The sequence below is a fragment of the Schistocerca americana genome, chromosome 5 (assembly GCF_021461395.2).
Source record: "Schistocerca americana isolate TAMUIC-IGC-003095 chromosome 5, iqSchAmer2.1, whole genome shotgun sequence".
NCBI classification, from domain to species: domain Eukaryota; kingdom Metazoa; phylum Arthropoda; class Insecta; order Orthoptera; family Acrididae; genus Schistocerca; species Schistocerca americana.
The window spans coordinates 613,417,203-613,443,132 of NC_060123.1; the positions used below are offsets into that span (position 1 = coordinate 613,417,203).

The 25,930-nt window shown below is 44.1% G+C and overlaps 1 protein-coding gene across 1 annotated transcript in view; it reads right to left on the reverse strand.

Moving 5' to 3' along the window:
* Nucleotides 1-18,399, reverse strand: part of LOC124616045 (cytochrome P450 6k1-like) — a 69,476-nt gene extending 51,077 nt beyond the window's left edge. Inside the window, exons 1-2 of the mRNA XM_047144272.1 lie at nucleotides 18,314-18,399; nucleotides 3,820-4,046 (exon numbers count right to left, since the gene is read on the reverse strand). Of these exons, the coding sequence (XP_047000228.1) occupies nucleotides 3,820-4,039 (220 nt within the window). The 5' untranslated portion in view covers nucleotides 4,040-4,046; nucleotides 18,314-18,399. The remainder of the gene's footprint in view (nucleotides 1-3,819; nucleotides 4,047-18,313) is intronic.
* Nucleotides 18,400-25,930: the final 7,531 nt, after the last annotated feature.

Genomic DNA, 25,930 nt, shown 5'->3' on the forward strand with positions numbered 1-25,930 from the left:
GCGTGTACAGGTACAGCTGCCCATGCAGCTTCAACACGATACCACAGTTCATCAAGAGTAGCGACGGGCGTATTGTGACAAGCCAGATGCTCGGCCACCATTGACCAGACGTTTTAAGTTGGTGAGAGACCTGCAGAATGTGCTGGCCAGGGCAGCAGTCGAACATTTTCTGTATCCAGAAAGGCCCGTAAAGGACCTGCAACATGCGGTCGTGCATTATCCTGCTGAAATGTAGGGTTTCGCAGGGATCGAATGAAGGGTAGAGCCACGGGTCGTAACACATTTGAAATATAACGTCCGCTGTTCAAAGTTCCGTTAGTGCGAACAACAGGTGACCGAGACGTGTAACCAATGGCACCCCATACCATCACGCCGGGTGATACGCCAGTATGGCGATGACAAATACACGCTTGCAATAGGCGTTCACCGCGATGTCGCCAAACACGGATGCGACCATCACGATGCTGTAAATAGAACCTGCATTCATCCGAAAAAATGACGTTTTGCCATTCGTGCACTCAGTTTCGTCGTTTAGTACACCATCGCAGGCGCTCCTGTCTGTGATGCAGCGTCAAGGGTAACCGCAGCCATAGTCTCCGAGCTGATAGTCCGTGCTGATAGTCCATAACAGTCATTGGATCTCGTCCAACGCGAGCAGCAATGTCGCGATACGATAAATCGCAATCGCGATAGGCTACAATTTGACCTTTATCAAAGTCGGAAACGTGATGGTACGCATTTCTCCTCCTGACACGAGGCATCACGACAACGTTTCACGAGGCAACGCCGGTCAACTGCTGTTTGTGTATGAGAAATCGGTTTGAAACTTTCCGCATATCAGCACGTTGTAGGTGTCACCACCGGCGCCAACCTTGTGTGAATGCTCTGAAAAGCTAATCATTTGCATATCACAGCATCTTCTTCCTGTCGGTTAAATTTCGCGTCTGTACCACGCCATCTTCGTGGTGTAGCAATTTTAATGGCCAGTAGTGTACTTTCAGAAGATGGTCGAGTCAGGCAGCTGGCCTGGAAAACGTGCACCGAAAACGGTTTGTACTCCATTAGAAAGTGCTCTCTAGCCTATTCCATAAACAAAATCGGAGAACAGTGTTAAAGTCAAACAAATTAGCTGCACTCACGGAAAAACCACGCTTCAAGTTTCCGCCGGAAAGAACGTAGTTTATTGTGTTTTGTAAGACCACGCCAAGCGAATCCTCGTTCGTTCAACGATACCTGCTGCCAGTAGTGCCCCACACTCGCCCACTTACTATCCAGTCCGTCTACACCCACTACACAAACAAACAAATGACGCATCCTGCGCACGGTAATACACGAGCTCTTCCGTAGATTTCTGCACGGGAAGAACAGCTTTGTTGATCTCTGACTGTCGACTTTCTAAATACACACCATAGTGAATCAGTACCCGACTCTGGCACCACACGAGGACTGCCGACCGACTTCCAGTTTTGTCGCGAGTTCCAAGAAGCTATCCGAAATTATTTAACGTATAGCCCGTTCAACCACTCAGCCTCACCAACAAAAATGGTTCAAATGGCTCTGAGCACTATGGGACTTAACTTTTGAGGTCATCAGTCCCCTAAAACTTAGAACTAGTTAAAACTAACTAACCTAAGGACATCACATACATCCATGCCCGAGGCACGATTCGAACCGGCGACCGTAGCAGTCACGCGGTTCCAGACTGCAGCGCCTAGAACCACTCGGCCACTCCGGCCGGCCCTCACCAACAGAATTTAGGCGTTTCCATTGGCCGTTTCCAGCAGTTGATGTAAGCTGCTGCTCGCCGCCGTCCGGAGTGGCTGAGCGTTTCTAGACGCTTCAGAGTGGAACCGCGCGACCGCTATGGTCGCAGGTTCGTATCCTTTCTCGGGCATGGATGTGTGTGATATCTTTAGGTTATATAGGTTTAAGTAGTTCTAAGTTCTAGGGGACTGATGACCTCAGATGTTAAGTCCCATAGTGCTCAGAGCCATTCGAACCATTTGCTGTTCGCCTGAAGGTTTTCCAGAACGTGGTGGCAAACTCATGTCATCCTTCGGCAATCACTCGCTCTACAGCCAGTCCTACCGGCCACCACCGAAACTCGTTTAGAACTATAGTCCGTGATTTCCTGGCTGCAGAGAGCCTCTTCCTCCCCCTCCCCCACCCTAGATACCGGTGAACCAGCAAAAATGGTTTAAATGGCTCTGAGCACTATGGGACTTAACTTCTGAGGTCATCAGTCCCCTAGAACTTAGAACTACTTAAACCTAACTAACCTAAGGACATCAAACACATCCATGCCCGAGGCAGGATCCGAACCTTCGACCGTAGCGGTCACGCGGTTCCAGACTGAAGCGCCTAGAACCGCTCGGCCACACCGGCCGGCGGTGAACCAGCTGTGGCATCCACAATACCCACAGGACGAACTCATAGACTAACCAGAAAATGGTGTGTTGCAAATGCACAAAGCATGTCTAGAGGGGATAGGCAAAATAATGTGAACAGTGCTAATAATGGGAAGGTTGTGTTTGACGGTCAGCAACGCAGGTAAGGCAGGTGTCGCACTAGACTGTGCGTGTTCAGTACGGACTACGCATCAGTGCAGGTTGTTTACGAGTAGTGCACACTTCGTATTTGCATCCAGAGGCTGAGGTCGACGTGCAATGAAAGGCCTAAGAGAGTCGCAAAGAGGGCAGATTGTGGTCCGATTAGATGCAGCATCAGTAACCAAGACAGTCAACTTACTGAATGTTCAAAGAGCAACTGTTTCAACAGTCATGACAGCGTACACAAAAATATTACAGACGTCATCGTGTAAACGTAATAGTGGGCGCAAGTCAAAAGTAAATGACAGAGATCGTCGTACACTAACACGAATTGTGTCAACACACAACTACAGCGGTTAAAGTGACTGCAGAGCTCGGTAGCCAATTTAGATACCCCGTATCTATCGACACTGTCCGCCAAGAACTCCATAAAGCGAATATTCATGGACGAGCTGCTATTCCGAAACCATTAGTGACGACAAGCAATGCAAACAAGCGTAAAATATTGTGTCAGGGACATAAATCTGGACGGCTGATCTGTGGAAATACATCATATTTTCCAACGAGTCGACGTTTTCGTTATTTTCAACATCGGGGCGGGTTTACGTCTGGAGAACCCCAAAAGAAGCTTGCAATCCTGACTGCTTGATTCCAACAGCTAATCATGGAGGTGGAAGTGTGATGGTGTAGGCAGCCATATCATGGTATTCTCCTGGACCCAACATTATTCTCAAAGGCCGTGTTAGAGCCAACGACTATGGGAACATTTTAGGTGATCAGGTGCCCCCATGATTCAAATGTTGTTCCCCAACACCTATGCGATATTTCAGGACTATAATGCGCACATTCACACAGCCAGGACAGTACAATCGTGGTATGAGGAGAACGCAATTCAACTGCAGCGTCTTCTCTGGCCAGCACGGTCCCCGGACTTGAACGTTATCGAACCCTAGTGGGCGCTATTGGAGCGCAGATTCCGGAGCAGATTTCCGCCTCTCTCGTCATTACAGGAATTAGGTTCTGATTGGAGAGTGGCATAACATTCCACTGGAGACAATACAATCGTTATATTCCAGTATTCCAAGAGGAAACGCAGCTGTATTACAGGCAAATGGGGGTCCAATCCCCTATTAACAAAACCATTCCCAAATAAGTATGGGTGTTCACATTATTTTCCCTATCCCCTGTTTATTACCACAGCTTATAGCACAGACTCGCCTAATTAGTAATGAACAGTTCCGTATAACTGACGAAAATATAAAATCCTTACTTGGCAGCTGATTGTACAATTTCTGTAGTGCCTCGCCGATAGATTCTTGGCCTAGAATGCATCTCCGGAAGTTTCCAAATGGGGCGGTCGGTTCTGCGTACGGCACCCCCTTGTTCTTCCAGTACCTGTAGCTACTGGAGAACCACAGGTAGACGGCGAGCACGGCCGCCGACAAGACGACCACCAGCTCGGCGATCCAAGATTCCAGGAGCAGCGCCATCTCCAGTCTGCAAAAAAAAAAAAAGAAAGCAGGGAGAGTGTAACACTATTCTCGAGTATGAGTGGTTAGTACAGTGTAATTAACTGTATATAATTATGAAGTGTTTATTCTTTACGCGTGAAGTTCTTTGAATTGTTGGAGGGAAATGGAAAATTGTGATGCATATATTCTTTTAACTTAACAGAGTCCTAAAATAATGAAACTTTATTAAATATGTCTGTTTGTGAAAACAAAATTGTATGTAGAAAACTGGTTCATACTTAGGGATCTTGTATTGTGAAGTAGAAAAGACGTAGGGAACCCCCTCCACTACCGAAGGGGTTGGCGCGCGAGAAAAGATGGAAGTGGCGGTCAATTTGGGGCGGCAAGAGAGAGAGCACGTGGCGCAGTCAGTGGCTAGCAGTCGCATAGTCAACACCACAGGTGACAAGTGAGGTATTCTGAAACCAAATCTATGATGGAATGGCCTCGGATGGAGCTCCGGCTGTAAAATGGTGCTCCTGCATTTGGAAAGGCTCTAAAGACAATGAATACATCGCCGAGAATAATTAAATACAGTTTAAAACCGGCAGAAGGAAACCTGATAGCCACCACGTGCTTGCCACCACTATTGCGCCACTGCTTCACCTACTTTGGAAAACATATGTATGCCTGTATGAACCAGTGTGCTTGTGTGTGCTTTTGCAATAATAATTCAAGTGTTGCAAAATTTGTGTTTGGATTTTGAAACTGTCCTCTTCATGATACCAAGCAGGGTCATATCCTAAAAGTGATAAAGACCGAGTATCCTGTTTATGAAGAAATGCTAATTTGTTTCTATTTAAATGTGCTTAAATTTCAGTTTTAAAGTATCGACCTTTTCCGCAATTGGTAAACGGTCCATTTTAACACGGGTAATGTGTCACAAAGCAAATACCGTCCGCACTGGCGGAATGTTACGTGATACCACGTACTTATACGTTTGTGACTATTACAGTGCCATCTATCACAAAGCGAAAAAAGTGGTCCAACTAAAACATTCATATTTCTTTACGTATTACACGAATATGTAATAAAAAATGGGGGTTCCTATTTTTAAAAAAAACGCAGTTGATATCCGTTTGACCTATGGCAGCGCCATCTAGCGGGCCAACCATAGAGCCATCTGGTTTCCCCCTTCAAGCTTGACAAGTTTCGTACTTTGTAGTTTTTTCGTTTGACGCTTATTTCATGAGATATTTGGCCCGGCCACGATCAATGGACCACCCTGTATATATATCCATTGAGGATAAGGTTTTCACCTTATTATGCCTAATTAATCTGGAGACCGTTTTTTATTGTTTCATTTGCGTAAATTTTCACTACTTTCATTATTTTCTAAATTATAGTCTTTCTGCTTTCTGCTAATTACCACAGTACGAAGTTCACGTTCGATACCCTCTATCAGTTAGGTTAGAGCACGGTCAAATTTTCAAAATTCCTCCCAGAGGGTAACGCTTTCTGCACGTTAAGGCCGTATTTGTCATTTTACATTGCGCGGTAGTGTTATACTTGGCTTCCCTGTGAAAGTCAGTTACTTGGGAGCACCTTTGCCATGTAGCACGATAGCGTTATAAGCGGCGTCAACATCCACTGTAGGTACAGCAAAGAACCGCATGACATGGAAAGTCACTGTATTGGTGTCAGAGAGAATGCAGTGAGCGACTGATTCTCTGCTGCAGGTGGCTGGGGGGTAAATATCGTAAAAATTCTTTATTATTAACCACAAACGGCAGCACTGCAGCGTGCCCATAGCAAGCAGAGAACAGGGTGACGGACATCGAATCCTGCACCATACTTCAGTACTGTCTAATCTTCCTGAATGTTAGTCATTGCCCGGAGAGCACGGCCGCTATTGACGAAGTTGTCAATATAATTAAATCCCGTGTCAACCGGCTGTGTTCCGCGCCTTGGATACAGCACTGACCCCCTATCTGGGCCCCCAGCGTTACACTACCAACGGTAAAAAAGATACAATCCTCTTTTCAGACCCGTCCGTAGACTGTTTTCGACTAGCTTTGCACTCGGCCATGAGCTCACGACAAGCTGAATCACTGAATCTATGGATATAAAGAGCAGTTAACTGTTTGCATGTAGGGGCTGTAAGAATAATCAGCCCTGAATGTTATGCAATAACTTGTTTACCAACAGTAATCCACGAAATCATCGAATGAATGAACACTTCACTTCATTCTGCACGATAACAGTTCTGGCTGTTTACACGACACGTTGAACAGTTTACTTTATGACGGAGAAAACCATCGAAGTAACGTCTCGTTGCCTAGATACACCTCATTTAAGGACTAAGTATTTTAGTTTGTTCCCATACGTCAAAAAAATGATTCGTGGGCAGCAGCTTTAGTCAAGCTTCCAAACCCAAGTATATGTTCGCGGTCTCTAACGCGAGGAAAAGTTCACTTATTTTAATGACGAATGTTTTTAGAAAAAATGACATGATTTATATTAGAATTGGTTTCCGTTTAATGATTTTTTTAAAATGTTTCTGTGGTGTCACCGCCAGACACCACACTTGCTAGGTGGTAGCTTTAAATCGGCCGCGGTCCATTAGTACATGTCGGACCCGCGTGTCGCCACTGTCAGTAATTGCAGACCGAGCGCCGCCACAAGGCAGGTCTAGAGAGACTTACTAGCACTCGCCCCAGTTGTACAGCCGACGTTGCTAGGAAAGGTTCACTGAGAATTACGCTCTCATTTGTCGAGACGATAGTTAGCATAGCCTTCAGCTAAGTCAATTGCTACGACCTAGCAAGGCGCCATTTCTCCTTTGCTATGTATCTAATGAAGCAAGTACAGTAACAAGACCAATGTTCACCAATTGTGGATTAAAGTTAAGTATTCCAGAAGCTACGTACTTTTCTTTATAGCCTTCATTACGTATCCTGTTTCAGACCTCACGCCAGCCTGCGTGAGTTTATAGCGTGCATTTCGGCTTCCTCAGACAACACGGTGTTGGCACTTCTGCCGACACCTCAGTTTCAAAGGCATCCCTTGTACTTACTTCAGGTCAGAATCATCTCTGGCTTACTGCACTTTGCAAAAACGCTTATTCTGTGGGTAGAGTTCTGCTGAATAACAGACTACACTCGCTGAAACTTCCGCATTGCACTTAAAACATTCTCGTTTACGAATTTCTTTGTACACGTTCATTATAGATATCAGAATGTTCCGAATGTAGTGAACTGTGTGAAGGTTTCATCTCTTTGTACTTTGAATACATCGGGCTTTCCACTGAAAAGCACCTTTTAAAGTTATCATTTGTTCTTTTCTAATCCAGAAGTCTTCTCATGTCTCTTTTCGTTTGTCCAGTAGTTATACGAAGTATTCAACAACCTCTGTTTTCCCTTTGATGTGAATAATAAGAACTTCTTCTGAACTCTTCAAAACACCGCTCATAACCTTTTATGCTGCTCATGTTATTTTTTCTTGTTTTATTTGTGTGAAGGACACCGACTTTTATGCAATGCTTAAATCTCTTTTTCGTTTCTGTCATTACGTTAAGGACGCACGTCACATTCAGATTAAAATATCGGTACCCAAAATTAGTTCTATTCTTTCTTTAAAACAGTTCAAACATCGCTGATACATTCTTTTTCGTTTAAGCTTTTAGTTAGCTTCCAGCGAAAAAAGCGCCCATGTTGTATATGTTGCGTGGGTAATTCTAGATGCAGAATGTGCCACACCATTTATTCTAATGTGCCTCAAGTTTCATTTGTTTGATAAACTCTTAACTGACAATCAGTCAGTAACGTATTACATATTTTCTTACCAGTTTTTACCTGCAGTCGGAATATTTGGTAGTCCTGCATGTGGACCATCTCCAAACTAGGTATGGTCTTCAATGAATTCGGACACCTATTTATTTGCTACGAAAATGATGCGGTTTACTGGTTACAAACCTTCACCAACGTTCGATAAACAACAGTCATAAACAGTTCGAACAAATCATTTTATCACGCCACGACATAACGCTTTATCCTTTAAGCGAAACCCACAGGAAATGAGTAATTTAAAATACCATTGAAGCATAGCTATTCCGTAGATCAGTTTGACGCTTGACTTACACAACGAAAGCAAATGTGCATTGATGTCACCTTCATTCGGATAGCTTTGGCTACGTATTTGTAAGTATTTATTCATAGCTTTAAGCGTGAAGAAGCATGATGTTTGAAGGTGAAGGACGTCCGGATACTTAAAAAGTACGACGTTCAGTAACGAATCGTCATTCTGCTAAATGACACCCAAATGAAGATTAGAAATAAACTAGAAGTTACTTTGTGTCACATTGTTTCTCATATACCGAGCAGCACGTGGAAAATCCCCAGCCATTATCACATGTACGTCTATGTTGTAGACGATATCTGGAAGGGGCAATTACACATGATAAGCATGATACAGCGCAGTACGGAGCATCGGCCTATCTCGTAAAAGTTACTGACAATCCATGTGCATTGGTTCATGCCGATTTGTTTTCAAAGGTATCGCTAAGTACGTATACTAGAGTGGAAAAGTCGTTGTTACTTTGAGCACACTAACATTAACCAGAAAAAGTCAAATGCCGCAAACAAGTTGTTGTGAAGCCCTTCTGAAGAAACTGCTATTTTAACGGAAAATAATATCACCCCCAAGTTAAATCTGAGCTATCACAACCACCTTATTCTCTACACACACACACACACACACACACACACACACACACACACACACACACGCACACACCTACACCGATGAGCCAGAAAATTATAGAGCTATCTTAATTCAACTTTGTGCCGCTGAATAACTGCAGTTGTTCAAAGCACGACACAAAAATTGACACGACATGGCATCCCACGTGTATTCCGTAATGTTGCTGTTGGACAGTTGTAGACCAGAGGTAATACTGGAATTCAGTGTTACATACGCCTTTCCAGATTGGCACGAGCCTGGTGTTAAGGAATGTACAACACGTCGTCGGAAATTCTCAGATTTATTGTGGACGACGTTAGTCATGACTGGCTGTTGCAGAAGCAGCAAAAAAGCATGCCAAATTAAAAAAAAAACTCAAAATTCCCAAGACTGGCAAAGTTTTGCAGAAGTTCGAAATATAGCGCGTACTTCAATGCGAGATGCTTCTAATACCTTCCACAACGAAATTCTGTCTCGAAATCTGGCAGAAAACGCAAAGAGATTCTGGTCATACATAAATCACACCAGTGGCAAGACGCAATCAATACCTTTACTACGCGATAACAACGGTGAAGTCACTGATGACAGCGTCACTGAAGGAGAGTTATTAAACACGGGTTTACGAAACTCCTTCACCAAAGAAGACGAAGTAAATACTGCTGAATTCCAATAAATAACAACTGCCAAGATCAGAAACATAGAAGTAGATATCCTCGGTCTAACAAAGCAGCTTAAATCACTTAATTAAGCCAAGGCCTCCGGTCCAGATTCTATACCAGTCAGGTTCCTCTCAGAGTATGCTGATGCAATAGCTCCATATTTAGCCATTATATACAATCCTTCGCTCACAGAAAGATCCGTACCTAAAGACTGGGAAATTGCCATAGTCACACCAATACCCAAAAAGAGAAGTAGGAGTAATCCGTTGAATTACATGCCCGTATCACTAACGTCGATTTGCAGTAGGGTTTTGGAACATACGCTGTATTCGAGCATTATGAAGTACCTCGAAGAAAACGATTTATTGACACGTAGTCAGCACGGATTCTGAAGATATCGTTCTTGCGAAACACAACTAGCTCTTTATAGTCATCAAGTAACAAGTGCTATCGACAGGGGATGTCAAATTGATTCCATATTTTTAGATTTCCGGCTTTCGACACCGTTCCTCACAAGCGTCTTCTAACCAAACAGCGTGCCTATGAAATATCGCGTCAGTTGTGCGGCTGGATTCGTAATTTCCTGTCAGAAAGGTCACAGTTCGTAGTAACAGACGGAAAGTCATCGATTAAAACAGAAGTAATATCCGGCGTTTCTCAAAGAAGTGTTACAGGCCATCTACTCTTCCTGGTCTGTATTAACGACATAGGACACAACTGAATAGCCGTCTTAGATTGTTTGCAGATGATGCTGCGATTTACCATCTTGTAAAGTCATCAGATGACTATAACGAATTGCAAAATGATTTAGATAAGATATGTGAGTGGTGCGAAAAGTGGCAATTGACCCTGAATAAAGAAAAGTGTAAAGTTATTCGCATGAGTACTAAAAGAAATCGCCGGCCGAAGTGGCCGTGCGGTTAAAGGAGCTGCAGTCTGGAACCGCAAGACCGCTACGGTCGCAGGTTCGAATCCTGCCTCGGGCATGGATGTGTGTGATGTCCTTAGGTTAGTTAGGTTTAACTAGTTCTAAGTTCTAGGGGACTAATGACCTCAGCAGTTGAGTCCCATAGTGCTCAGAGCCATTTTTTGAACTAAAAGAAATCAGATAAATTTCGATTATGCGATAAGTCACACAAATCTGAAGGCTGTAAATTCAACTAAATACTTAGATATTACAATTACAAATAACCTAAATTTGAACGATCACATAGATAATATTGTGGGCAGAGCAAACCAAAGACTGCGATTCATTGGCAGAACACTTAGAAGGTGCAACAGGTCTACCAAAGAGATTGCTTACACTACACTTTTCCGCCCTGTTCTGGAGTACTGCTGTGTGGTGTGGGATCCGCATCAGGTGGGACTGATAGATGACATCGAAAAAGTACAAAGAAGGGCAGCTCGTTTTGTATTATCGCGAAATAGGGGAGATAGTGTCACAGACATGATACGTGAATTGGAGTGACAATCATTAAAACAAAGGCGTTTTTCGTTCTGACGGGAACTTCTCATGAAATTTCAATCACCAGTTTTCTGCTGCGATTGCGGAAACATTCTATTGGTAACCACCTACATAGGGAGAAATGATCATCTCGATAAAATAAGTGAAATCAGGTCTCGCATAGAAAAATTTAAGTGCTCGTTTCTCCCGCGCGCCGTTCGAGAGTGTAACGGTAGAGAGACAGCTTGAAGGTGGTTCATTGAACCATCTGCCAGGCACTTGTGAATAGCATAGTAATCACGTAGACGTAGATGTAAAGTAGACAGGCGAATGCGACTCGGTTCATAGGACGGGGCCGCCCTTCTAGAACGCTACGAGCTGGACAAACAGAGTTTTAAAGTGAAGTAGTTTGAGATGAGAGAGGAGCAAAACATGTGAGCGTGTGAGGCTATATTAGCAACAAGGTGTACGTTTTGGAAGCCGCCATCTTGAATACACCTCGTAGTTTTCAGTGGTGAAGGGGGGGGGGGCGGTCGTGTGACACATCAGAGAAAGAAGAATTACGAGAGAAAAAACTTGGTGCCTTTCATTTTAGCATAGCATTCGTCATTATAGACTTAAGACGGTTTCTTCCTCACAAATCAACATCAAGCGTGACCCACGAAGCGGTGGTGAAATTCGCCGGGAATATCCATGAAACTGGCTCTGTTGGAGACAAAACTGGACGATCGAAAACGGCTACTGATGAAGCAGCGGTAGAGTCCAAAGAGCATACCAGCCGCCTCTCGCGGGAAACGAGCCAGCCGCCCCCCAGGGAGCGGACTGTTGATGCTAGTGCTAGCTTACCTGTACGTGAGTTGGTTAACGCCCATGAGGAATGGATGAAAGGGATAACAATGACACTACAACGTGCTGAAAACTCATGAAACATAAGCTGTAGCCTTTATGCGTTATCACCAACGTTTTGGAATGACTCTTGGTAGTACACTATCTTTGAGCAGATATCTCAACAAAAACTTATTGGAAAATAAACACACGGAAAAACCTTATAAAGAAACTTTGCAGTACTAACTGGGGAGCTTCAGCAGAGACGCTCCGAACTTACGTGCTCGCTTAAGTGTATTGTACCGCCGAATATTATGCTCCGGTGTGGTTCAAGACTCCACACGTAAATAAGACGGACACTTGGCTCAATAGAACAATAAAACCATGAGAATCATCACCGACTGTATAAGAACTACTCCACTGCACTGGCTATCAACATCCAGCCTCGTAGCCCCTGTTCCGTTAAGAAGACAACAATAAATATCTCCAACTTCCCATCCATGAAGATATTCCCTGGTTGACAAGAAACCGACTTAGTTCCAGAAATCCACCCGTGCGACTGCTCCAACAACTTGCTGATAGAAATTTGGTGTACAGGTGGGAGCAAGGCGAGGAAAATTTTAGGGAATTGGTTTAAAATAAATTATTTCAAAATACCCAGTCAAATATTTAAAAGTTTTCTCCTAGAGCAACTCCCTCTGTACCTACGTCACACAAGTTGCCTGCCTTTCAGAATCGAGGCAGCTCTGCCCAGTTGTAGCTACTGACAAGAGACGCCTTGAGCCCTCTGCTGAAACTGCTAGCGAATTCTCGCCACTGGTTTTAGTCAACAGCGTGCGTGGGATACAGATCACGTGTGTTGACTCTGGACGGTTGTGCAGTGCAGAACACAATTGCTTCGCTATCTAATGATCCGAACTTCGACTACAACAGACGTCTTACTTTGTCTCTGCACGCCATGACCGACCCGCCATCAACAAGAACCGCCTACTCTCCCGTTACCCACTTCATTTAGTTTTTCTTCCTCCTAGTCTGGCCTACACCCGCTAACTTCCGACCCTAGGTGTGCCCCTTGTATTCCGTACACCGAAATATATTCCCTTTGTTTGACTTAATTTTCTGTTCTGTCGTTTAATGGCAGCCCTGGATGCCCACACGATAAGTCACGATCGCTCGAACTCCTGTACATTGTCGTCATAAGCCATACGCAACAACGTTCTTCACTATCCTGGCCCATATACATTGGTGTCAAAAAAGCGACAAACCATGGATTCTAACGATCCTGGTATTGTACATAATTTACTATTGGTACTAGGCGACTTGAGGTCCCAAGCACATACACAGTAGTAATGACACGATTAGCGCTTGTGTTGCCGCAATCGATAGGGCTCTGTGTGACATACAGGATTGCGGAAGGAAAGGAATTAACTTTTTCTACCTTCTCTTTCTCTTCTTTCTCATCTCTCTACATTCTCTTTCCCGAACTTTCATTCTTTTTCTGTCCATGCCTTCTGTCTTTCGTAAGTGGTAGTTTCTTGACTGGTTAATTCAATGCACGAAGCTAAGATTTGTTAAGTAATGTACCGCAATAAGAATTGTAATGAGTAATGGAGGAGAATTAATCTGTTCTACCACTGTAAGTTGTTAAGTGGGGATATGACGACTTTCGACTGTTATCCCCCAGAGGACAGGGAAGTTTTGGTTCAAATGGCTCTGAGCACTATGGGACTTGACGTCTGAGGTCATCAGTTCCCTAGAACTTAGAACTATTTAAACCTAACCAACCTTAGGACAACACACACATCCATGCCCGAGACAGGATTAGAACCTGCGACAGTAGCGGTCGCGCAGTTCCTAGAACCGCTAGGCCACACCGGCCGGCAGCGAAGTTTTGTTGGTATAAACTGATGTATGATGTTGTTTTATTGAGGTTCTGTGGTTAATGTAGTTGAACGTAATTAAGTGCAGGCAAGAGCTCCTATGTTGGTTGTTTTAAGTGATGTTATTTTAGTTGTATAGATAATGTTTTGTTGTGGAAGCTGAGGAGGATCCGATAATGCTAATTATATTTCTAATTGTTTGAGAGGAGATGATTCGCTCATGTTAAATAGTCTGTTTTATGCTGTCGCCCCAAGAGGTCAGAGTAGAACAGTTAACCATGATTCATTCTGCCATGCAGTGAGTATCCAGTCGAGACAACTGTGTTTTTGGAGTCGTTTTAAGTCGCAGCTTCTGTCACCAGTGTACGCTTACCGTAAGCCTAGACCGCATAGTACAAACACGTGGACAGGCACAGGTGTCACCTTGCGATAAGCAAGCCACGTAAACATGCTAGCGTTTCTCTCCCTCTTCTTCGTCTGGTCCGTCATAAATTAAGTCTAATTTTCATTTGATACGTAACTCAATTATTGCTTAGGTTTTGAGTGAGCATAAACTATCATGAATTTTGTAGGAAACTGTTTCATTACATTTAGTAAGATCTTTTGTTCACTACCTTTGTTTTCAGTTTTAGTTTTTAACTAAGAATTTATTTGTGACAAAGCACTTGCTCAGTTGAGTATTGATTAGTATATACTAAGTTCTAAGTGGTTATGGGTAAACGCTAAGAGTTTTGTGAGAAGGATGGTCCAAGTACGTATCTATTTTTTACGTGGAAAGGTATTTCTGAAGATTTTGAGGTGTTTAAAGGTACCCTCTCCCAGCTACTGCACTTCGTCATCGGATGATAGTACGTAATTTCTGTTATTAAACTTTTTGTACAAGTTTGATGTAAGAGTCACTTGTAAATCTCTTTTGTTGACAAGGATTTTTTCTGTCTATCGAATGAATGCATTAAGCATACCTTGCTAAAGACTTTTTATAACGCTACTTTTTAAAAGTCGGCTTTGGTGAGTGTTTCGTTTGTGCCAAATACAGAATCAGCAGTCTCTCTTTGCTATGTCTATTCTGTTTGTCTTTTACTGTCCAATACTATGCCTATTCTGTTTGTTCAACAGCTGTGCGATACTTCGAATTTTCATCTAATTTTTCTAACTAGTGTTTCGCTGCTCAGCAGGCAAGCTAAATTCACTGTCGGTTCAGAGTATTTATTTCCCTATTTCCTTTCAAGGCGCCGCTCGTAAGTGTTAAAAATAATTGCGCGTTTTTAATTCTGATTGATGCCCGTTGAACTACCGTTTCCCTCCAGTGACTCTTCTTAAAACTTTCCTGCTCTGTCTCCAGTGAAATTACTAACATTCACTTTTTTTCTTATGTACGTGTTTACGTAGTATATTAAGTACTGCAGTACTATGCCACGCTGTGACCCTTGAGTATCGGAATTTTCGCGTCTTGAGATGAGTCTGTTGTAGTACGTACGCAAACAACAACTTCCTGAAACTACTGGCTAGCGTCTTCTGGTTTTTTTTTTTTTTTTTTTTTTTTTTTTTTTTTTTTTTTTTTTTTTGCTGAAAATCGACACGGAGATGGATCCTGTCGTCATATTTCTGTTTCAAAATTGGACCAAATACAGTATTGACGGTCAGAACTAAGCCTTCCTAAACATTATTTTCTGTGCTGCCTTGCGTACCGGTAACAAATCTAGCAAGTCAGCAGTTTCCACTCAAACAACAGAGAGTTGGTGCCCGCTCTGTGCTTGGTGTTTAGCCTGCTGGCAGACAGCTTTATCTCACTCTCTTTCTGCGCGTACTTAGTGTTATATATCGCCGGTGCACGCCACCAGTTGTGCTTCAGAAAACGTTTTCGTCAAGATCGCATTAGCAAGCATACGTGTGCTGTGCCGAGGGCTGAAAATCTCGTCTCCCCCTCTCCCCTTTCGTCCTCCCACCTCGCGTGCGCCTACCTCTCCGCTCTTTCCCCTCCCGCAAGACGTGCGATATGCCTGCAAATAATACCCCCCCCCCTCTACCCATCACCCTATTGGAGAGGAGCGCCATTGCAGATTGTCGACGTCACACATGCTCCGCGTGGAAGCCACGTGCTCATCTCCTATCAGCTAGAAGTTTCTTTACAAACACGCGCTCCTGTCGCACTGAGCACAGTCTAACTGCAAATCTTTTCGTATTTTATGAACTGGTTATAAACTCACAGCATTTTTCTCCTTTTTTATGTGAAATTTTATGTATAGGACGAGGACATTGGCGTTTTCCGATGATGTATCGAAGCTGAGGCAGTGAAAGCTCATCAGATGTTCTGGCTAGTTTATGCTACAATTTTTCTACTTGAAACTACTGAGTAATTTTGTACTAAGTGTAATATATCGCCGCGCGGAATTAGCCGAGCGTCCTAGGGCGCTGCAGTCATGGACTGTGCGGCTGGTCCCGGCGGAGGTTCGAGACCTCCCTCGGGCATGGGTGTGTGTGTTTGTCCTTAGGAAAATTTAGGTTAAATAGTGTGTAAGCCTAGGGATTGATGACCCTAGCAGTTAAGTCCCATAAGATTTCACACACATTTGAAAATTTTTTGTAATATTTCACTGTCTCTCATTCTTACAGTGTACTTCTAAGAGCCCCATTGTGTGTTATATTTTGAAGGACTCTTACTCTACGACGTGATATAAGGTATTTTAAATTGAGTAGGTAGACTGTTAATAGTAGAAATTCATGAGTTCTGACGTGTAGCCTTTACTATCCCCTGATTTCACTCATATTTACAATATTTTGTCATCGCAAGAAAATGCTTTGTACTCTGTATTTTAACATGGGCTAATACAGATAAACGTTTTCATGTGAATTATGGTACATAATCTCTTCAACTTACCAATTACATTCTACATTTTACTGAATTATCTTAATATTTTGTAGCCTGTGGAACTTTGTGCAACTGTCACCCGCACAAATAGTCAGATGATGTAGAAAGATTTTACTTAGATTATCACTCCTTTTCAAATTTACTTAATCCAGTTCTAATCTACGTCAGGTGATAATGCTCTGCAGGAAGCTGATTTACAACGTTTTTTACCCAGGTACTCTGATTATCATAGAATTAACTATTCTGTTACGTTGTTTATGCATTTTACGTTTCGGTATTAGATCCACTATGTAGCAACTAGATTAAAATTTGCCAGACACTACAAACAAGTTCACGTTTCTAGGGGCGCCTGTAAGCCATTAAAAGGTCAGTGCTGTTTAGTTCGGCCAGCATCTACTTTCTGTGACACTGAGTCTAGTACCAGAACAGTTAATTAATAATGGATTTTTCCCTTAAAATTAGCAAGAGCCATAATAGTTCATGACGGTGATCTTGAATTGATTTCAGTATTTCATCTTCCAGTTTTGGTCATTTTGCATTCATTCCTCTACTTGCACATTTAGTTTTCCTCATATTTCTCAGTTCTTCTTTACTAGCCCGTCAATCTCGAACGGTTTTTTTTCTCTTGGCGGAGGGCCGAAATACCGCTCAACTACACTCTTTCCATGTTCTTCTGCATATACTATTACTCTCAATTTACAGCCAGCGTCATATGAATTCCTCTTTTTCTCTATTACGCATCTAGCTATTAACAAAAATATTTCACTGTTACCGATAACACAAGTCACTTTCAATTCACGTTCACTGGCACCGTAGACTGAAATGCCGTGTCACAGGCTAGACAGTGGACAGTGTTCTGGGATTGTGATGGCGGGGTGGGAGAGAGACAGTGTTAGCAAGCTTGCGAATCCCTGCAACTCATGTTCGTCGCATCGGTGCACGGTTGTCAGATAGGCATAAGTTTCCCACGGCGCTGAATATATGGCCATTTTAAGACTAGTGGGAATTTCACATCGAACACTGGCTGCTTTTATTTTAATTTCGTGTGTAAGAGACACCGAATTTTGGAGGCAATTTTTCGAAGGAAAAAGTGCGTTTTGTAGTCCGTAAGGTACGGTAAATGAATCCGTAAGATACGGTAAATGAACCGGCGGGCTGCTGACAGCGAAATGTAGACTGAAGGGGTAACCCTGCCATCAGGTGCGGCGGGACATAAAGCGCAAACAGCGGCGACGAGCGAAAATGTGTACCGGACCGGATTCGAATACGGGTTCTTCTACTTACTTAGGCAGGTGCGCTAACCACTGCGCTTAGTAAGCAGGAGATCCCGGGTTCGACTCCCGGTCCGTTACACATGTTCGCTCGTCGCCAGTGTTCCCGCTTACTGTCCCGCTACAGCTGATAGCAGTGATCTCCCTTCAATTTACATACAGTGTTGCGGGGTAAGCGTGGTGTCTGTTCTTTCGCAAGAACAGACACCACGCATTCAAATAAGTGTAGATTGACCTGTAAGGATGATGGTGACGGTGGTGGTGGTGTGGTGTGGTGTGTATTGGACGTCCAAAGCGATCTTCAGCGCCCTTACTCAACTAATTGGGTACGATTGTGATTTTCTCTGTGGAAAGTATGCACCAGAAGGTAAAATGTAAAATACAAACCTCAGCCACGCTGAGGCACTTCCACTCACACTCACACGCGCGCATGGCTCATGGCAGTTCGTGATTAAAATATGCAGACTATAACTACACAACACGGAAATCAGTGCAACGGGGAACTGTATCTGGTTGAACAATGGGAAAATAATAGATGAAGCAGTGACCCTGGAAACACATTAAAATTTTGTAGCTAAGATACTATTGAGCAAATCGGACATCACACAGAGGTAGGGCCAGGTACCTGGGTCTGTGACGACGACTTCTGCACTGTCCGGGGTGTGAACCGCTGCTGCAGCTGCCCGCGGATGACTGTGGCGGCGTCTGCCCGCCAACCGCACTTTTAAGTCTGCGAAGAGGCGGCGCGCTGTGACGTTTCACACGCCGTCGGCGGTAGAGGCGGCGGATCACATCAAGGTCAGCGTCCGCGGGCGATACCCCCCCCCCCCCCCCCTCTCACAGGAGGGACTGCGGGAACTTCAATAGTCCACACTCTCCTGAAATATCGGAACGAAATTCACTTGCCTTCACCTACACGCACAACAAGTACGAGGGCTGTTCGGAAAGTAAGGTCCGATCGATCGCGAAATGTAAACCACAATGAAAATCCGATTACATTTTCCATACATGTGCTGGGCAGTATCTGTTGTACGACTGTAGAACGCGTCACGTCGCTCTTTTCAGTTCTGAGCGCACGTAAAAATGTCTAGGATGTAATGACTCCCGCCAAATATGAGTGCCTGTTACAGATTTCGCCTGATTTCATACAGCCCACGCAACGTGACTGTCACGCATTTCCTTCGCCACGACAATTTTCGGCCGCACACTGTAGGGATAATGAGGACGCTGTTGCAGCGTTTTCGGTGGTTAGTGTTTGATCATCCACCATACAGCCAGGACTTGGCTCTCTCGATTTTCACCTCTGCTCGCATGACCTGCAGGCTAAGAAGACAATTTTCGGGACAGACAACAAGCTGCAGATCAGCATAGCGAACTGTTAGAAAGCACAAGCGGTTGCCTTCTATGATGATCTTCTTCTTCCTCTTTTGCTGGTGCCTTTGTCCTGAAGTTTCGCAGGGTCGGCATGGTTACGATCGGATTTCGCATGGTTAGTTGAAGGGTTAGCCAGGTGCCCTTCCTGACACCACCCCGTACCCTCTCCCCCCTCCCCCCCCAGGCGGGAAACAGTGTACCGTAGCAGTCTGTGTCTAGTGTAATCATGAAATAGTGAGAATGTGTTGCAAATGTCTACGAGTCGTGTAACCGAGGCGGGATGTGGGGATCAGCCTGGTATTCACCTAGTGTGAAAAACCGCCTAAAACCACATTCAGGCTGGCCGGCATACCGGCTCTCCTCGTTAATCCGCCTGGCGGATTTGCACTGGGGCCAGTGTGCCTATCCGAGACCAGATAGCAGCGCAATAGCGCTCTCGGCTAACCTGTCAGGTTTGCCTTCTTCTTCTTCTTCTTCTTCTTCTTCGCGGATGGATCACTTAGGACCACGCGTAATCATTTGTTGGCCTTCCTTTTCGCCCAGTATTCCTTCATAAGCAACGAATGGGCTAGATTTCTTTGCGTAGACCACGTATGTTGGTTAGTTTTTCTATCTTCTTCTTCAAAATCCCTTTTGCCTTCTATGATTATGATACTGGAATATTGCTACAGCGCAGCGATAGATGTCTAACTTAGAGCGGTTACTATGTAGAGAAGTAGCTCGAAGGTGTAGCTAACTGTTGCTAATAAAACATTTTTGAATGTCACTGTGGTTTCCATTTCGCCACCGAGCGGACCTTACTTTCCGAATAGCCCTCGTACTTGGCCTTAGTACAAAGCAGCGTTCCACCCTGCCTTCTCACTCGTAACGCTAAATACCTGCGACGTTGCCATAGTAAACTGTATACACAAAAATCATCACTCGTGAATCAGTCTGTCTGTTACCGAAAACAACTGGGAACTGAGAATCATAAAAGCTCAAAGCACTGAAACAAAGTTGTGAGAAAAATAAAAGTCTGTGAAAATCAAATTTATAGACATAACACCAATCTCATGAGACTTTTGTCTTGGCTATAAATTTGATTTGGACTGAATTGTCTCAATTTTCCATAGTTCCCATGAAACAATACCCACTTTATTTTATGAAACCTTGATTAATATTTAAGATTGTATTTATTATTAATGTTAATTGACAAAATTTCCGTATCTAAGCTAGTGAACATAGTGTCTTTTGACAGCTGTAAGGTTTGTGATTAATGTGAAACTTCATTCAGAACATGAACAATAAATGCTAAGTGCACCACACATACAATTATGGACCAATTCGAACACTTCATGGCCGTCGTTATCATTATTTTCATGAAGGGCATTCTGTGGCCTGAGCCTCAGATAAAACTGCCGATAAACATCTGATTATGAAACACTACTACTACGTACATAATGCAGACGTTAAATTAAGTTCTGTGCCCAGATAAGAAGTGAGAGGTGAAGTGAAACAAAATTATGCTTCGTGCTTTGAGCCTATATGGAAACGACTACCCGAGAAATCGGTGAGACAGCTCTTTCTGAATGTTCTCACATACAGAATGGGGCTAGAATACGGATTAAGTTGGTTTGCCATAAGACCACCAGATGTCAGGTGCATGCATGCGAGCTACAATTTCAAAATCGATGACAGAGCGCCTTAGGCCCTTATGGCTCTCAGCGCCTCAATTGTACTGATGCGCGGAGAGGACGTTTGGCTGATGTCTCTTCGACAATAGTCGCATTTGACTTTTTTAGCTCCGTAGAAACCAGTATGTCAATTTGTCGTCCACTTTTTGCAATCACTGATGGCTTCTTGGAATCGCCTCCGAATCGCTTCGTTGTGGCAGAAATCATGTAGTATCGTAAACATACATATAATTGCCTAGGAAAAGCAGACTGTTCCATTAACGAATGACCCATGTGGAGTCAGGAACTGTTTAGCCAAATACCAGACGAGCTTGCGCTGGGAGAGTTTTACCAAATATTATGAATTAATTATGTACTGAGCCATTAATGACAAAGAAAGGAGTCTTACTTATAAATTATGAACTTACAGTGTTTGAAAATCTGGGCGAAAGGGTATAAATTACGATATATTTGTGATGTGATCTCTATAATTTGTCTGTCTTCCTTCTTCTCTCACTTCTGTTCTTCATTAACTTCCCTTCTCCTACCCTTGGTGTATAAGGATGTATGTATCATTGTAAACACATATAAGTGCGAATAATTATTTATTTCGTTCAAGGAATGACCCTTGTTTTGTTATTTCTTAACATTAATATCTTTAATATGTTACTGACAGGTTCCAATGTGGAAATTCGGGTAAGTTCTGTTAGATGAGCGTGGATAACCGGCTAGAGCGATATTTGTTTAGCAGCCATTGCGGCCATCTCACCGAGATAACTACAAATTGTAGTTATTGATTATAACCAACACATCATTTGATTAAAGGATCCCGGTTACCCAGAGCGAATCAGTGAACATTAAGTATTCAACACTTTGATGACGGGAGGGAAAGTACAAAGCAAAGCCAGCTATTCAGTGAGAATAACATTTTGTGTCTTGCAAAATTCAATCCGTAGGCCTTTCGTCAATTTAACTCGACCGGTTCTAATTAGGATAAGTTAAAAGTTGTGGCTTCTGCCTTAGGCCCAAGCGAAATCTCCCGAAAATCTTGATCGGAACGAAGAGGTAGGATCTATTTTTAATCTATTTCCAAGACAATATGTTCCAGAGTAAAAAGAAAAGCCTAATTTATGTGAAAATGTATTTGTTTAGGAATACAAACAGTAGACCACTCACATGATCATTGTACCCATTTCGCACCGTGATCGCGCAGAAACCATTCTCGATAGACAATGTTCTGCACCTGGCAGCTGCGAAGAATGCGTGCCCGAGGTGAGTCTGGGCTGGAAGCGGGCAAATAGCCCTTCGCTCTCTCACTTCAGGCTCACGGCTAGGCGTGGCGCTCCAGATGTGCACTTGTCTTACTCTGCACAATCCTATTCCCTGAATAAGCAGTACACGACGTGGCTTTCAGGTCCTGAACGACTATGTGGTCATCGTGTTTCTCCTGTTGGGTGCTAGTCACTGGAGCTGATGCCATCTTGCAGGGGGTTGAGTACTAATACCTCTTGAGTCCATCGATTCCATATTTGTATGATGGTCGTTAGATCCAGAGAAGCAAGAGGATCAGTTATCTGGAACATGAAGAACCAAAAAAACGTACACCTGCCTAATATCGCGTAGGGCCTCAGAGAGCACGCAGAAGTGCCGAAAACACTCCGTGGCATGGACCCGGCTAATGTCTGAAGTAGTGCTGGAGGGAACTGACACACTGAATAAATCAGTAAGAGTACGAGGAGGTGGAGATCGTCTCTGAACAGCACGCTCCAAGGCAACCAAGACATGGTCAATAATGTTCATGTCTGTGAGTGTGGTGGCCAGCGTAAGTGTTTAAACTCAGAAGAGTGCTCCTGGAGCCACTCTGTAGGAATTCTGGACGTGTGGGATGTCGCATTGTTGTGCTGCAATTGCCCAAGTCCATCGTAGTGCACAGTGGACATGAATGGATGCAGGTGATCAGACAGGATGCTTACTTGCGTGTCACGTATCAGAGTGGTGCTTAGACGTATCAAGGGTCCCACATCACTCCAACTGCAAACGCCCCACAGCATTACTGAGCCTCCACCAGCTTGAACAGTCCCCTGCTGACATGCAGGGTCCATGGATTCATGACGTTGTCTCCATACCTGTACACGTCCATCTGCTCGATACAATTTGAAACGAGACTCGTCCGACCAGGCAACATGTTTTCAGTCATCAACAGTCTAATGTCGTTGTTGACGGGCCCGTGCGAGGAGTAAAGGTTTGTGTCGTGCAGTTATCAAGGGTACACGTGTGGGTCTTCTGCTCCAAAAGCCCATATCGATGATGTTTCGTTGAATGGTTCGCGCTCCAACACTTGATTATGGTCCAGCACTGAAATCTGCAGCAATTTGCGGAAGCTTTGCACTTCTGTCATGTTGAACGATTCTCTTCAGTCGCCGCTGGTCCCGTTCTTGCAGGATCTTTTTCGGCCGCAGCGATGTCGGAGATTTGATGGTTTACCAGATTCCTGATATTCGCGGAACACTCATGAAATGGTCGTACGAAAAAATCGCCACTTCATTGCTACCTGGAGATGCTGTGTCCCATTGCTCGTGCGCCGGCTATAACACCATGTTCAAGCTCACTTAAATCTTGATAACTTGCCATTGTAGCAGCAGCAGCAACCGATCTAACAAGTGCGCGAGACCCTTGTTGTCTTATATAGGGGTTACCGACCACAGCGCCGTATTCTGCCTGTTTACGCATCTCTGTATTTGAATATCCATGCCTATACCCGTCTCTTTGGCCCTTCAGTGTATATGCATGTTTGGTGTCTGTCTTGTCGATATGTCGGACAGAGCGCACCGCACTCCTACGGATATGCAGTACAGAGAGTTTATACATCAGTTATACAAAAGCTTGGTGTATATACATTTAAAGCAATATACACAATCCAATTACATTACTACGACTACCTGTCAAAAGTCTGAGTAGCCAGTGTCTGCAGCGCGGACAAAAGGAAAATATTCAGTGGCTTTTAGGAAGGTACCAGCAGGGATGTGGAGCCACAGCTAATCCAGTGCCGTGTCTAGCAGTGCTAGGTCTCTCGGTTGAGGATCCATGGCGCGAACAGACTGATCGGAGTGGTCTCGATTGGGTTTAAATCCTCGGATTCTGACGGCCAGGGGAGTGCAGTGAACCCATCCCGGTGCTGTTAGAACCATGCAAATACACTGCAAGCTGTATAGACACTGCCTTCCCCTGCTGGTAGGAGCCACCGTGCAGAGGAAAAAAAAATGCATGTGGGTGTGGACATGGTCCTCAACGATAGAAACATACTTGCATTGATCCACTGTGCAGTCCACAATGAAGAAATCCCCTCGTCAGTGCAGTGTGTTTGCTTTGAGATGTTTCACGCTGTTCTGTCCGATAGAGCACAAAACGTGATTCACCTGGAAAGGTCAGCTATCGCCACTCAGTGGACGTCCAATTTCAGTATTAACGTGTATATTCCAGACTTCGTCGCCAATGGACAGCAGTCAGCGTGGGTGCATGAACCAGGCGCCTGCTACGGAGGGCATATGCAACAACGTTTGCTCAACGTTCGTTAAGGACACAATGTTAGTAGCCCTTTGATTCATTTGGGTGCTCAGTTGTTGAATAGTTGCACATCTATTCACCCGTACAGGTCTCCACAGCTGTCATTCCCCCCTGCCATCAATGGCCCGTGGTGCAGCACAGTTCTCTCAGGTTTGTTATGGACGGCACATTTTGCCATGCACGGTATACTTTAATCATGGCGCCATGCGAACAGTTTACTAACTTGGCCGTTTCGGAAGTGCTTCCACCCTTAGCCTGAAAGGCCATTCCGCTTTACGACAATGACTGCACTTTTTCTGTGTTCCCTCGACCCCCTTTAGGTACTATCCACTGCTAGTCTGTTTGTGGTTATAGCATGTTGACCTCGAATACAGGTGGCGGTCACATTAATGCTACTGTAGGGTGTATGTGACTGTAGCCCATTGTTCGCAATGTCCGGTCTTTATGTTTTGTAACATTTCATTTCCTGGTTGGACCTGTGTGCTCTTACTGCAGCTGTTATTTACGACGGGGTTGGGCTGTGAGGGGAAAGAGCCGTTCTTCATCCTGGCGCTGATGGGCCAGTCTTTCCCTAATCCTCATGAATAGGTTGTGGGCAGAACATACATGGATGGCTTACCGGGAGAGCAATTTCGCCATGACGGCCAGTGTTTCCAACATCCGTTGCAGAAAAGGTTCTTAAACTACTGCCATGAGCAGTAAATGGCCCATGAGAAGGCCTCCTTTTCTTCTCCGTTTCTGATTGCCTGAAAACCCAGTATGTTAAATAATTTCGTGGGGAAGTTTGGAGTTGTCGCTCGGCAGCTCTTGTTGTGTACCCTCCGGGGCGGAATTAGTGTTTTCTTTGTGTAGTTCTCAGCTCGGGAACAGGTGATGCTTCGTGATCGACTGAGTTACTTCTTACGTGATGGAAAACTGAGAAAACGCGATGTGCTTTCTCAGACGTGGGCATAGAATTCTACTTAGATACTTCCCTTTTTCATTTGGCGAATGTTCTTGATGGGTGAGTGTGGACTTGTTCAGTAAAGAGAGAGGTACTTCAGAGGAGGACGTGAAGTTATTAGCTATCTGGAGATGGTATTGGGTAAGACTGTCAGCCTTGGCTAGGCTCAATTCATACCAATAAGTTTCCTCTATTTCCATGCCAATTTGAAAGAATTGTTTTACGCGGTTCTTTCCCTCTTGACTTTGTTTTTGTGATTATCAACAGAAGTTACTGATAGATAGTTGGAGGCGTTCACCGAACTGTTAGCGGTAAACATAATCCAGTCCCGTAGTATGCTCTTCGAATCTCACCTGAAGGACAAGTAGGTCAAGTGGGAGTCATTCTGTCGTTTCAATTGTTTTTATTATTATTATTCTCTTTTCTGCCATACAATTATTAGATTCGTATTGCTTTCCCCTGTTTATTTGATGCAATATCTTTAATTGAAATTGGGACACAGATGACTGCAGAACCCATAAATTTCTTCCAGACAGACCATGAAGGACCAATGGTACCGACCGGCCACCGTGTCATCCTCACCCCGTAGGCGTCACTGGATGCTGATATGGAGGGGCATATGGTCAGCACACCGCCTTCCCAGTCGTATGTCAGTTTCCGAGACTGGAGACGGTACTTCCCAACCAAGTAGCTCCTCAGTTTGTCTCAC